This window comes from Bufo bufo, chromosome 10 (genome assembly GCF_905171765.1).
Source record: "Bufo bufo chromosome 10, aBufBuf1.1, whole genome shotgun sequence".
Classification (NCBI taxonomy): Eukaryota; Metazoa; Chordata; class Amphibia; order Anura; family Bufonidae; genus Bufo; species Bufo bufo.
In genome coordinates, this window is record NC_053398.1 from 86,509,490 (window position 1) to 86,523,802 (window position 14,313).

The window sequence follows — 14,313 nt, forward strand, 5'->3', positions numbered from 1 at the left end:
GAGCATGCACTGGAACTCGACGTTTCACATGTTTGCCAGGCTGTGAGCAGCAGAGGGCAGTAGTGGAATACCAGCTGCAACAAGGTCGTCGTCTTTCCAGTCAGCTTCCGCTATTCACAAGCGAGGAGTAGGCATGGATGTCTGACCTCTGTGAGGTTTTAAAAAACTTTGAGGAATCAACACAGATGGTGAGTGCCGATAATGCTATTATCAGCTTAACCATCTCACTTCTGTGTCTACTCAAACACTCACTGCTCACAATTAAGGACGAGGCTTTGCATGTGGATGAGGTGGAAATAGGGGATGACATTACACAGGGTGATAGCCAGACCACCCTCAGTTCATCTTCTCAGCGCGAATTGGACGATGAAGAAGAGGAGGAGGAGGAGCAGGAGACGGTTGCCTCCGCTACAGAGGGTAGTACCCATGGAACTTTTATTCCATCTGTTCTGCGTCGGTGCGTAGAAGAGGAGGAAGAGGATGAGGAGATTGAGAGTCATCCTCCTGATGACGACAGCAAAGTTTTGCCTGTTGGTACTCTGGCACACATGGCTGACTTCATATTAGGCTGCCTTTCCCGCGACCCGCGCATTATACGCATTTTAGACAACACTGATTACTAGTTGTTCACCCTTCTCCACCCCTGCTACAAAGATAACTTATAATCTCTTATTCCCCTGGTGGAGAGGATGAGCAAAACGGTGCAATACCAGAAGGTCCCTGTTGATAAATTGCTCCAAACATTTCCATCTGACAATGCTGGCGGCAGAGTCCATAGTTCCTTGGGCAACCGAGGAGGGGAGACAAGGGGAACACACAGCAGTTCCAACAGAGGCAGGGCAACACTCTCCAAAGCCTAGGACAGTTTCATGACACCCAGCCAGCAACCTCACCCTGATGCATGGCCTACTGTCAAAAGGAGGGAAACATTTTGGAAGATGGTGAAGGAGTACATAGCAGACCGTGTCAGCATCCTCAATGGTCCCTCAGTGACTTACAACTACTGGGTGTTCAAGCTGGACACGTGACACAAACTGCCGCTCTATGCCTTGGAGGTGCTGGCCTGCACAGCCGCCAGCGTTTTGTCTAAGCAGGTATTTAGTGGTGCTGGTGGTAATATAACGGATAATCGTATCCTTCTATCAACTGAAAATGCTGACAGGTTGACTCTTATAAAAATAAATAAGGCCTTTATTGACCTGACTTTTCGACTCCACTAGAGGAAAGCTGATGAACATAAAGTCACTTTAAATGTGTTGTTTATAATGTACTGAATACACTGTATTCCCATGCAACCCTTCCACCACAAAAAAAGGTTTATGGTTGAATCTTCCTTTTCTCATCCTCCTCTTCCATCAAATCAACATGCTTATTCGTCGCTTATAATGCCCTGTATATGCCCTCGCATATATTGTTTTACAGGGTCAGCTCACCTGCAGGCACTCGCATATAATTTTTTAGAGGGTCAGCTCACCAGCAGGTCCTCATCTACAACCTTTTACAGGGTCAGATCACCTGCAGGCCCTCACAATATAATGTTGTACAGGGTCAGCTCACCTGCAGGCCCTCGCATATAATGTTTTAGAGGGTCAGCTCACATGCAGGCTATCACCTAAATTATTTTACTGTGTCAGCCCACCTGCAGGCCCTCACATATAATTTTTTAGAGTGTCAGCTCACCAGCAGGCCCTCACCTTCAATCTTTTACAGGGTCAGCTCACCTGCAGGCCCTCACCTACAATCTTTTACAGGGTCAGCTCACCTGCAGGCCCTCGCATATCATTTTTTAGAGTGTCAGCTCACCAGCAGGCCCTCACCTTCAATCTTTTACAGGGTCAGCTCACCTGCAGACCCTCGCATATAATTTTTACTGGGTCAGCTCAACTGCAGGCCCTCGCATATAATGGTTTACAGGGCTAGCTCACCTGCAGGCCCTCGCATATAATGTTTTACAGGGTCAGCTCACCTGCAAGACCACACCTACAATCTTTTACAGGGTCAGCTCATCTGCAGGCCCTCGCATATAATGTTTTACAGGGTCAGCTCACTTGCAGGCCCTCGCATATAATTTTTTAGAGGGTTAGCTCACCTTCAGGCTCTCGCATTAAATTTTTTAAAGTGTCAGCTCACCAGCAGGACCTCACCTACAATAAATTTTTGGCCCTCGCATATAATGTTTTACAGGGTCAGCTCACCAGCAGGCCATCAATCATAATTTTTCAAGGGTGTCTGATGCCCTCCTTTATGTGTAATAAAGGGTTTATTTGAGTGCCAGTTCCTTGTAATTTTTAGCAGCCCTTTCACGTAGTGCATAGGCTTTATGAGTGTAGAAGTCCCACTACCTGAACATTTGTACCACAATGTGAATGAGGCCCTCCTCAAGGTTGTATCGGAGTGCCTCTTCCTTGTAATTTTTGGCAGCACTTGCACTTTATATACAAGTAAATATTCAGGAAAGAATGTTTCCTAACAATTTTTCCTCGAAAATCGATTTTACCTTCGGTTTGGTGTGTATTATTGTCAATCTGTAAAAGTGGCGTACTACTCAGACAACATCATTCACAGCAGCAACCTGGGAGTCCAAGATGCATCCAGACATCCTCCACATGCTTTTCCCGAACCATTTCAGTGGTGTTTCCATCAATTTCTGACCTTTTCCTATGAACCAGACACCCTCCCCTCTTCAGAGCAGGAAGTGCCTGGTTTAATGCTCGGGTTCTCCCACTGACTTCCATTGTGCTCGGGTGCTTGGTAGAGCACCCAAGCATCCCAAGGTGTTCGGCCCGACAGCCCGAGCACCCGAGCACTAGATGTCAGTTATCTAGTTACAGTAAACTACAGATTGCCCATAAGAGGCCTCTACATCTTAGGTATATGGAAACTGATTATAGGCGCTATTTGGGGAACCAGGCTTTTACTTCCTTTAATTTTGTCCAAAAATACAACATTGCACAACTGTACTAAATAGTAACTGCAAGAAGGAATGGCACAAAAATACAGAATGCACACACAAGCAGAATGCAATATCAGTTATTCAAGGAAATGACATCAGAGTCAGACTGGAAATACAATTGCCATACTAGAAGCTGCAGTACCAGGAAACTATGTAGCACTACATACATCATGAGACACAGGGATGAAAGGGAGGTGGGATAGCTATCTGCATCAAATCCACTTTAAAGATAAAATTGCTCCTTTTGATGTAACCAACTCCTTTGAAAGTCTTGGTGCTTAATTTTCAACAGAGAAAAACATAAAAATAGTACTCATCTATCGCCCCCCCCCCCCTTTCCCCAGCTGATGGATCTGTATTTCTAAAGAAATTGGAAAACTTATTGTCCATCTTGACCCTAGAACACTAATGGAGAATCATATTTGATGATTTCAATGCTTGGATAGACAACTTGCTCTCACAGTTTGGAAAATACTTTGCACAAACAAGCAGTCCACTTACATAAAAGATCATGCTCTTGATTTGATATTCCGCACAGGGCTAGACATATCAAATGTAGCAGTAAATTCAGTTACATGGTCAGACCACCACACAATCAACTTCTTATTCAGCTTTCCAGCTGTCAAACACCATACCAAAGATCCAATGATATACAGGATTTTTTAAGGATTATCTCCCCAATACATTACGGCAAACAATAAGAAGCAGACAATACGCGATCATCACCTGAATTTTGGGACAGAGTCTGGCAGCATAAACAGCTTTGTGAACAGGCCCTTAGATCTCTCAGGAACATTTGACACAGCTGACATTAATCTTGATCATCTTGATACGTACACGAAGGCCTCATGCACACAACCATATCTTGAATCTGTGTCAGATCAGTATTTTTGTGGATTGCACACAGACCCATTCATTTCTATGGGTTTCCCCCCAAAAAATAACAGACTGCACACGGCTGTCATCTGTGTGGCATCCATGTGTCCATTTCTCAAAAAGATAGAACATGTCCTATTCTTGGCTGCAAAATGCTGACCGTGGACTTATTGTAGTTAATAAGTCCACAAAAAACAAACACAGACCTCAACCCAGACATCACACAGATGTCATCCATATTTTGCAGACCTCAAAACGGACACAGTCGTGTGCATATGGCCTTCAGGAGTTTTGGGGAATTAATTGGACAGTTAATCAGTAATTTAAATCTCTTGTCTCATCATCCATCAATGAATTCACATCAGCACCCCAAATTATGGAGTACCGTCCACAGGGCTCATTTCTATCCTCAATGCTGTTTTTGGCTTATATGCTACCATTAGGCAAAATAATTTTGAGACATCGTCTGGCATACCGCTACTATACAGATGATGCCCACTTATGCCTATCTTTTAAGGCTGGATTTAGTGACCCATTTTCATATATAAACTCCTACAGCTGAACTACTAGAATGAGTGAATGCCAGCTGGCTAAAACTGAACCTGTACAAAACTGCTGTTCTTTTGGTTGGAGGTCAGCGAGTGATACCCTGAACGTCCAACGCCTCTATCCCTGGGAAGCACAATCCTTCAAACCACAGACCACATATGGAATTTGGGTGTAGTTAGTTATCAATGAGGAATTATCTCTGAGGACCCAGATATCTTGCACTATTAACCACTGCAGACTTAAAAACCTAATTCCATCAGTATGATCCATGTTGGTACATGCCTTCATAACCTCACGAAGCAATTCACTGCCTTCAGTTAGTCTGAAATGCTGTAGCTAATAACCTGGCATGCTCCCATAGTACCAATCCTCTGCTCACTGAATGGCTGGCAATAAAATGGTAAGTAACTTTCATAATTTGCTTGCATTTAAAACCATAAACAACTTAGGCCCCAGCTATCTGAAAAAATAACTGCAGCCCTACATTCCTCGCCATCCCCTCAGATCAGCAGGCATGAACAAACTGTCTGTACCCAGGACCCAACATACGACCTTTGGAGCCAGAGCCTTCTGTCCTGCAACCCCCACTCTTTAGAACTCACTACCTGGACCAATGAGGCAGAGATCACCCTTGGACTCATTTTCATTAATACTCAAAATGCACCTGTTTGGTAGAGTTTGAGGCAAAGTAACATACATGCTCTGTCAATAGCAAATTGATCAGTTTATTCCTGGACTGCACTTTGAGCAATGTTTGTTGCTGTTGTCCCTGAATTCCTTTTTTTTTTTTTCTAGTAAATTACTGTATTTTCTAAATTTTTTAAAGAATTTTGATCGATGTTGCTTTTCCCGTATTGTCATGCATTCACTGATAACAAATTTGTACACATGAAGATGGCCCTGCTTTATGCCAATTCGAGGGTGGCACTATCACTAATGTTTCAGGGCATGTATATTTCTAATGTGCTCCCAGACTTCTGTATATCAAATAGTCTTTGATGACGTTGGACCACACAAATTGTACGCTTTTAATGATGTTCCTATTTTTCCTTGCAATTAATATACATAACGTAGTTGTAAAAATTGTATGCACAGAATGTAAATTCCACATTGGTGCTTAATAGTCATCCATAGAAGGTGAATGTGAAGTGGGATCATATGTTGTTTTAATGTCACCCCCTTCTGAGCTTTTATCCTTTTGTAAAAAGCTTTTATAATTAATCTATGAGCAAGGTGGGCATAATCATAGTTATCCTGTCCTTTACAGTGTAATTTCACTATGAAATGAAGGATGTGTGAGACATTGCCTACATCAATTTGTAGCTCTTTACTCAACCACTTTACTCTGTACATGTGTAGAATATTCTACATCCTGGCATCATATTAGTTTCCATTCAGTTTCTTTTCGTCTGGAGACTGGTGAATTATCAATGTGATATTAAGGAATGCTAAGGGTTCTTTTACTCATGAAGATAAACTGGATTGAATCATTAATGTTCAGACAACATACAGTAAATACAATATGTAATGATAGTTGCTAATATATTCTAGTTTAATTGCTTAACTGATTGCTTACTTTTTCTTTACTAGGCTAGTTTTTTTTTACTTCTTTGATGATGATGCCTATAGACATGTGGGGAATTCAGATTCTATCTCATTGGTTTTGCATTGATTCAGATTCAGTTTCTTTGGTTGTGCAGTTGCAACACTTTTATACTACACTGTAAAGCAAACTTCCAAATGAACATGTGCACAATAATCCCAGGTAAAAAGCCCTTACAGCTGGTAATAGAATTTAGATAACCTATGACTAAGAGTTGGTCAGGAATTTGTTTTCAGCCCCAGCCTCCCTATTTATACAAGAATGGAGATCAGGATGAATTGTAACAAGTGAGCCTCTCCCCATCAGTGAGTTTGTTAGTCTTCATGTTAATCCAATAGCTGGCAAATCCTCAGGGTATATGTGAAGGTAAAAAGAGAGTGAAACTGAGGGTTACTCCGATCTCTAGGAAAAAAAATGTCTCCAAAAGATATGATGAACTCGAGGCGCCAGTGGATTGGGAGTGTTTAATTAGTGAATGGACTAAAAGTATTTGTCAAGTCGACAAGTAAGTCAAAGAAAAAGGGAGAGATAGGTCACCAACAGGATAGGGAAAGACTACGCGGATGCCAATCAGCATGTGGAACAAGTGCAATAAAAGAAATGCTTGAGTCTGAATGGATTGATGAATGGACCCAGAAGAGCAGTATCAATTGTTTCCAGATAGAAGCGCCAAATCACTAAGGTGGAATGGAAAGATGTATCTAAAGACCCTTCAACAAAGGAATAGAATATTGGAAAACATATAAATATATAATTATATAGGCTCCAGTTTAGTACATATTCCACTCTTTCTGTGTAAAAAGTGGAATATGCAGAGGCCATAACAGAAGAAAAGGCAACAGCAAGAATAAAAGCAGCCCTGTGTTTAAATTAAATAATACTGGGACTTTTAATATACCGTATTTATCGGCGTATAACACGCACTTTTTCCCCCTGAAAATAGGGGGCAAATGATGTATGCGTGTTATACGCCGATATTCATTGCGGCCCGGCAAAGATGCAGCATCACAGACTGTGCTGTATGAGCCGGGAGAGAGGAGGGGCTGGAGTCCGTAACTAGGGGCGGGGCCCGGTGCAGTCACTGTACTCTTACACCGGGCCCCGCCGCTCACCAAAGTATTTATAAACGTGAATCCTTATCCTGTTATTAAGCTGCCCTCTCCCATGTTCCCATGTCCCCCCTGTATCCCCACAGCACTTACTTAAGCTTCAATAGCAGGCAGAGCGGACGGCAGCAGTAACGTCACTCACTGACGTTGAGCGTCTGCTCCGCCCCCTTTATGAATGAAGCAGGCGGAGCAGACGCGCGACGTCAGTGAGTGACGTTACTGGTGCCGTCCGCTCTGCCTGCTATGGAAGCTTAAGTAAGTGCTGTGGGGATACAGGGGGGACATGGGAACATGGGAGAGGGCAGCTTAATAACAGGATAAGGATTCACGTTTATAAATACTTCGGTGAGCGGCGGGGCCCGGTGTATTGGGGGACACTGTTATGAGGGGGATCTGTGGATGACATATAGCAGTGTCATCCACAGATCCCCCCCATAACAGTTCCATCCACAGATCCCCCCACCCCATAGCAGTACAATTTGAAATTTAATTTTTTTTCCTGAAATTTCCCTTAAAATGAAGGTGCGTGTTATACGCCAGTGCGTGTTATACGCCGATAAATACGGTATATCAAATGATTAAAATAAATAGATAAATGCTGTGCAAGTGAATATATAATATATGAGCTTTACTCACTTCACAGGGTGGTCGTTTCCTGGATAAGCACAAGACACCAGGGAACCCCAGAACCCCCCCTTGCCTGGATCGCTGGTAGATTGGTAGAAAATTAATGCAGCCACATCCACAGGGGCTTTTTAATCAAATTATTTATTGATAAATCTGGCTCAACTAATTTTGGGGTGTAAAACATACAAACCCCTTCATCAGGAGAATCATACATAGGGGTAGGGAGCACATATCTTGTTTATATGTACATTTCGAATCAAACAAGCCTGCCAAAAAACATGCCGGGCAACGCTCGAGGCCGGGGCAGAAATGTTGCCGGTCACGTGCGTCGACTTCCGGTCTGATGCGTTCCACAGTGAAGCGCATCAGGTACTTCCAGTTTGTGCGTTCCAGCGTGGAGCACTGTTCATGCCTCCGGTCTCCTGCTTACTAAACCTCTATCTCTCTTCACATAGATACCTGTGTGAGAGGTATCTGTACCGGTCTTGGGGGCACATATAAGTATATTACATTAAATATTCATTGATCTTATGAAAAATTATCCACATATATCTAACAGAAAAAGTACTAAAAAAAAAAAATTATCAAATAGATTTTCAAAGTTATAAACCTATTGTGGTTATGCCTCTAATGAAAAATAACAAATAATTATATAATATCAGAAATATGTGGATATAACCCTACTAAAAAATATATATAATAATTATATTAGTAATATTGGTATTATTAAAAATATATAAGGTCATAACAAAAGGAGTGAGGGCAGGCTAAAATCAATGTTCGTATAGCCCCAATGGTAATATAAATATAATAAATATAATCAGCACATAGAATAAAAAGGTAATAAAATTAGGCAATAATATAAATATATACAATGTATAAGCAATATTAAAATGTAATGCACATAAAAGCATATTGAAGCACTTGTAGGCAATAAAATGAATAATAGCAACATTAATCAGACGGGTCAGTAGTTAACATATTCAAGTGATTCATTTAGGCCATAGGGTGTAGGGGTGTTTAATTGATAGATCCAAAACATCTCCTTTCTGCAGAGCTGTTGGAAGGAGATGGGAACATGGTTAAGGGGAGTCACTTTGAGACCAGCCGGGTCCCCGTTGTGTGTCGCTGCAAAATAGTGCGACACACTATGGGTGGTGATTTTCCCATTTATGTTGGACCAGTGTTCGTTCACTCGCTCACAGCGTTTGTGTTGTACGGCCTACATAATAAAGGTTACAGGGACATTTTTGTAAATATATTATGTTCACACTGCCACATTTCATAGGATGTTGTAAGCGGATTTTATTTTTGAGGTGTGGTATTTGAACCTCCCCCGTGACACAAGTAATCATCTTACAACACTTGCATTTTCGTACCAGAAACCCTTCTCTTTTGTATCCTTGTGGGGCTCTATTCGGGTAACGGTATTTTTTGGACATGAAGGGGCCAGCATATTTTTTAAGGTTTTGGCTCTATGGAATGTTAAATTGGGTTGTCTAGGGATATCCTTACCCAATATTGGATCTTTAAGTAAGACAGGCCAATGTCTAGTTAAGATCTGTCAGATCAATTTATGTTTGCGGTTATATCTCGTTATTAGACTTGGTCTAAATGGGGTTTTAGGTTAGTTAGATAAGTTAGATAAGTTAGATATATGTGGATAATTTTTCATAAGATCAATGAATATTTAATGTAATATACTTTTATTTGCCCCCAAGACCGGTACAGATACCTCTCACACAGGCATCTATTTCTGCCCCGGCCCCGAGTGTTGCCTGGCATGTTTTTTGGCAGGCTTACTTGATTCAAAATGTACATATAAACAAGGTATGTGCTCCCTACCGCTAAGTATGATGCTCCTGATGAAGGGATTTGTATGTTTTACACCCCAAAATGCATTGAGCCGGATTTATCAATAAAGAATTTGATTAAGATGCCCCTGTGGATGTGGCTGCATTCAATTTCTAACAATCTACAAGCGATCCAGGCAAGGGGGGGTTCTGGGGTTCCCTCGTGTCTTGAGCTTATCCAGGAAACCACCACCCTGTGAAGTGAGTAAAGCTCATATATTATATATTCACTTGCACAGCATTTATCTATTTATTTTAATCATTTGATATGTATTAATAGTCCCAGTATTATTTAATTTAAACACAGGGCTGCTTTTATTCTTGCTGTTGCCTTTTCTTCTGTTATGGTCTCTTCCACTTTTTACACAGAAAGAGTGGAATATGTACTAAACTGGAGCCTATATAATTATATATTTATATGTTTTCCAATATTCTATTCCTTTGTTGAAGGGTCTTTAGATACATCTTTTCATTCCACCTTAGTGATTTGGCGCTTCTCTCTGGGAACAATTGATACTGCTCTTCTGGGTCCATTCATGAACCCATTCAGACACAAGCATTTCTTTTATTGCACTAAATCCTCAAGGTACCACACTGAATGTAGACTGGGGTGGGAGGAATTTAGGGGGCAGATTGTTTCATTGACTGTTTCCAAGGTGATTTTGATATATGTCAAGCAGATTAACATGCTGAATATTTGTAAGAATATTTTACCCTAACCCAGTAAATCTTTTTATTTCCCAGTCTTATATTTGTGCATCATTTTGGTGGGACCAGCCTGTTACTGAGTCAATAGTTATGGGTTAAGAGACCGTCCATATATTTATGTAAAGGGTAGAGATTCAAATGGTCATTTAATGTCCAATTGAAATAAGTGAGATGGAATATATTGTATTGAAAATGTATCCTCATATTCATAAACAACAATTATGCAGTCTATAAAGCTCATATTTAATTTCCTAACTACAAACTGGCCATGTACATGTGAGAACATCATTTGTTGTGCTTGCAGACCTTAGCATTTGTTATTATGCTGTTTAAAGGCTGTCATTTTTACATTTTTAACATGTCTTCTTAACCATTGCTACATTTACAATTTTTAAATTGGTAGGTCATAGTAAAACATAGTCAAGTAAATTCCAAGTCCTAATAAGTGTTGCTATGACCACCATGCACATCTAAAAATTGGTGAATAATCTCCCTGCTTGAGCCTATTGACAAACTCACTTGTTATGAAGCCTATCTCTATTAAATCCAAGTAATGCATTGGTTACCTGAAGGGCAGTAATTTGTTGTTTTCTAAACGGTATAATTGTCTTGAGCACATTTCTCTGTGAGGTAGATAACGAGCATCAGCATGGTGTGTGCACACACAGACATATAGAAATGTTTATATATGTGACCCTCACCATAGTCTCAATGAATTCTTCTCAACAATGTACTGCTTATTAAAATATAGATTAACTTAAAATTTCCCATGCACTGAAATTTTGCTTAAACACTCTATGGGCCAGATTTATCATTACTCTGACAGCTCACTCTACTTTCACATAAGTTTTTACGAAAAAGTCGCATGTTCTATTAAAAAGTCTCATAAGATAAGCATGGTCCTCACTGGAGTGAAATTGCACATTTTTTTGTGACTTTTTTGCGACTTTTTAAATAGTCCCAATAGTAAATCTGTCTAGAGATTAATTTACATAAGAAAACACACCCACTTTCAGAAAACTGGCGAGCATAGTGCAGAGCAGAAAAAAGTCGCAAATTTGTGCGCAGTTTTAGCGTTTGCGCATTTTTTTTCCAACTTTTTCACTCCATTATTCTGACTTGAGCTAATGATAAATCTGGCCCTATATGTACTCTCTACCTGACATAAATGGTTGAAGTTATGTGTGTGACAATGTGAGAGCATTAATGTATTTTGGGAATCGGTGTCTACACAAGGTACCTATGACAATTTGTAACCTTCTGAAAGAAATCAGAAGGGTACAAATTGTCATCAAAATATATTGGTAATGTTGAGGTGGGGAAGCTAGTTCAGGAAGTTACATTTGAACACTTGAGTAAGATATTAAAACTTTTTTCTTCAACTACGTCTACTTGAAACATTTTGAATAACCATAGAAAGTATATGAATTTTAATAAATATACTCTAGCTTATTAATATGGTATTACAGGAAAGCAAATTTCTTAAAATACATTTTTGGTGCAAAGAAACTCTGATAAAGAGAAAAATACAAATTTGATTTCTTTCTAAGAGGAGAAAAACCTAAGCCTCTGGTAGCTACCAATGCTAAACCTTTAAAAGAGACCTTGAAGCATAGTTTTAATAACCCCCTGTCAACACAAAGCGAAGAAAACTGGCTTAGCTAGATGAGAGATCAGGGGGATAATATTTCACCTTATGGAGAGAGACGAAGAGGTGTGGGCATGAGGTGTATTGTAAGGCAACACTCCTCTCGGTTTCTGGGAAAAATCTATACCAATTCACCTCTTTGAAAATCAGTTTTTTTTTTCTTTTAAAAGGAAAGGTAGTTTGCATATCTTTTTCTCAGAAACCCAGAGGAGCGTTGACCTGGCCTATAAAACTCTTCACGTAGACTAGGTGCTCAAAGTGCTCTCCATAAGGATAAATAGCACTCCCAGATCATGACCAATGCCTCTTACCTATCTAAGCCAGTCCTCTCTGCTTTGTACTGATTAGAAGCAAGTTATGCATACACACCTGCAGGCATTTTCTGCCAAAATGCAAACGTACATTATTATTTTTTTTAAATCCTACAGTGCAGTCTGTTTTTAAAGTGCATTTATTTATTTTATTTTAACACCAGCAGCCAGGCCCATGTGTTTTCCCATAGCCATATATGTCCAGAATGTCATATGCATCTTTGGTTAAATTTATTTGGCCCCAAACAGAATTGCTAGACCAGATTCGGACATATTGAATCACAATAAAATTTCAATAAATTTGTTCTTCACTAATCATATAGCATGCAGAATTTTTATAAATTTTGCTAAAATTTAACCACCGATGTAGTAGAGTTAACACTCATGCTTTCTGAGATTTCTGAGATGTGTAATCTAAACTAAGCAAACACCTTCAATCACTTTTCAATGGCTTTTGTTTCAAGATAACACGATGATTTAAGAAATTTGAGATAAGAGTTTGAGTGCTAACCCTGCTACATCTGTACTTTCACCAATTTATAAAGTCATCCACTTTTCAATACTACTGACAAATCTTAACGTGGGCCTACACAATTATATACTGTGGAACATCCCTGATACCTGAAAGCAGTTGTGTATTTGTGACTTGTGCACGTGTCTTTATTTTTAACTGTTTAAAGGGAACCTGTCACATTAAACATGGTGTCTGAGCTGCGGGCAGCAAGTTATAGAACAGGAGGAGCTGAGCAGACTGATATATAGTTTTATGGGAAAAGATTCAGTATAACTTGTCATTTATACATTTATATTCCTGCTCATTCTGGGCTTTGCAGTCAAGGAGGTGGACCTATCAGTGACTACAGTCATAGAGAGACGGCTGTTAATCACTGATAGGACTGCGTCCTGGAATTTAAAGTCCAGATGAGCCGGAAATTTAAATGAATGAAATACAAGTTACAAGATATATTTTCCTATTTTATATATCAATCTACTCAACTCCTCCTGCTCTATGACATGTAGCCTGTTGCTCAAATACCATGTTCAACATGACAGTTTCTCTTTAATAATTCTCAGTGTGGTGTTTGTCTCCAGAGAGGCTTCCAATCTTGAACAGGAAGCCATTTAATTGATCAGTATATTTTTCAAGCATGCATGCAAGTATATAGAGAATGTAAAGATATTTCCCCTAGTCAGATTAAAAAAAGGAGAGAAACTTACAGAGATAATACTGAAACAACTGAAGTACAACTTAATAATGACCAGTCAGTAAGTCACAACTTCATTTTACACATATATTTAATCTATAATGTCACTCACCCTTTCACCAGCTCCACAGCAATAAAGTCCGGCCCCTGACCTCCATTGTAAAGTAGAAGTCCATCTGGGTGTCGACCTCGAAACATGAAGAGAAGATGCATAGAAGCATAAGCTTGAAGTCGCGGAAGGGCAAGGTAGGCTGGTCCAGACCGAAAGACTACAGGATCAGCTAACAGTGGACGAAGACCACCGGCACGAGCATTGAGTTCACAACGTCTGCCTAATTCACCATCCTGACATAAGTCAAGATACGGGGCACCATTGTAACGAAGAGCTGTTAAGTGACCCAAGAAATTTGAAGGTGGGGCTGAAAGGAAACGGCGTTCAGTCATTATGCCTGTTTCGAGGTGGTGAAGCTCTAGTCGAGTGTGATCACCAGCCATATGTCCTACAACAGCAAGAAATACAAAAGAAAATGGTTTCTCTGTGAATAAAATAAATACTGTATATAAAGAATATATTGCAGTCAAATTCATGCCCATCCCTATAATAAGTGAAACATGTGCTCTAATGTTCATGAAAATACAAGCATTCAGTTACGGGTGGGTTCACATCACAGAAAAATGATACAAAAACGCAGCACACCACGTTCTTGTATCCTGCAGAGTCCAGTAAAAAATGTATATATTTTTTACAATGGAACTCTATGGTGAATGGATGCCCCTGTATGGCATCAGTCGGAGGCATCCATTTAACGTATACGTTTTTTGAATATGTTCAACGGATGGGAAAAACATGATGTGAACCCAGTCTAATGTT

At 40.0% G+C, this 14,313-nt stretch overlaps 1 protein-coding gene across 1 annotated transcript in view; it reads right to left on the reverse strand.

Annotated features, from left to right (window-relative positions):
* Window positions 1-14,313, reverse strand: part of NRXN2 (neurexin 2) — a 586,635-nt gene that overhangs the window by 508,486 nt on the left and 63,836 nt on the right. Inside the window, exon 8 of the mRNA XM_040409373.1 lies at window positions 13,555-13,942. Coding sequence (XP_040265307.1) covers window positions 13,555-13,942 — 388 coding nt within the window. The remainder of the gene's footprint in view (window positions 1-13,554; window positions 13,943-14,313) is intronic.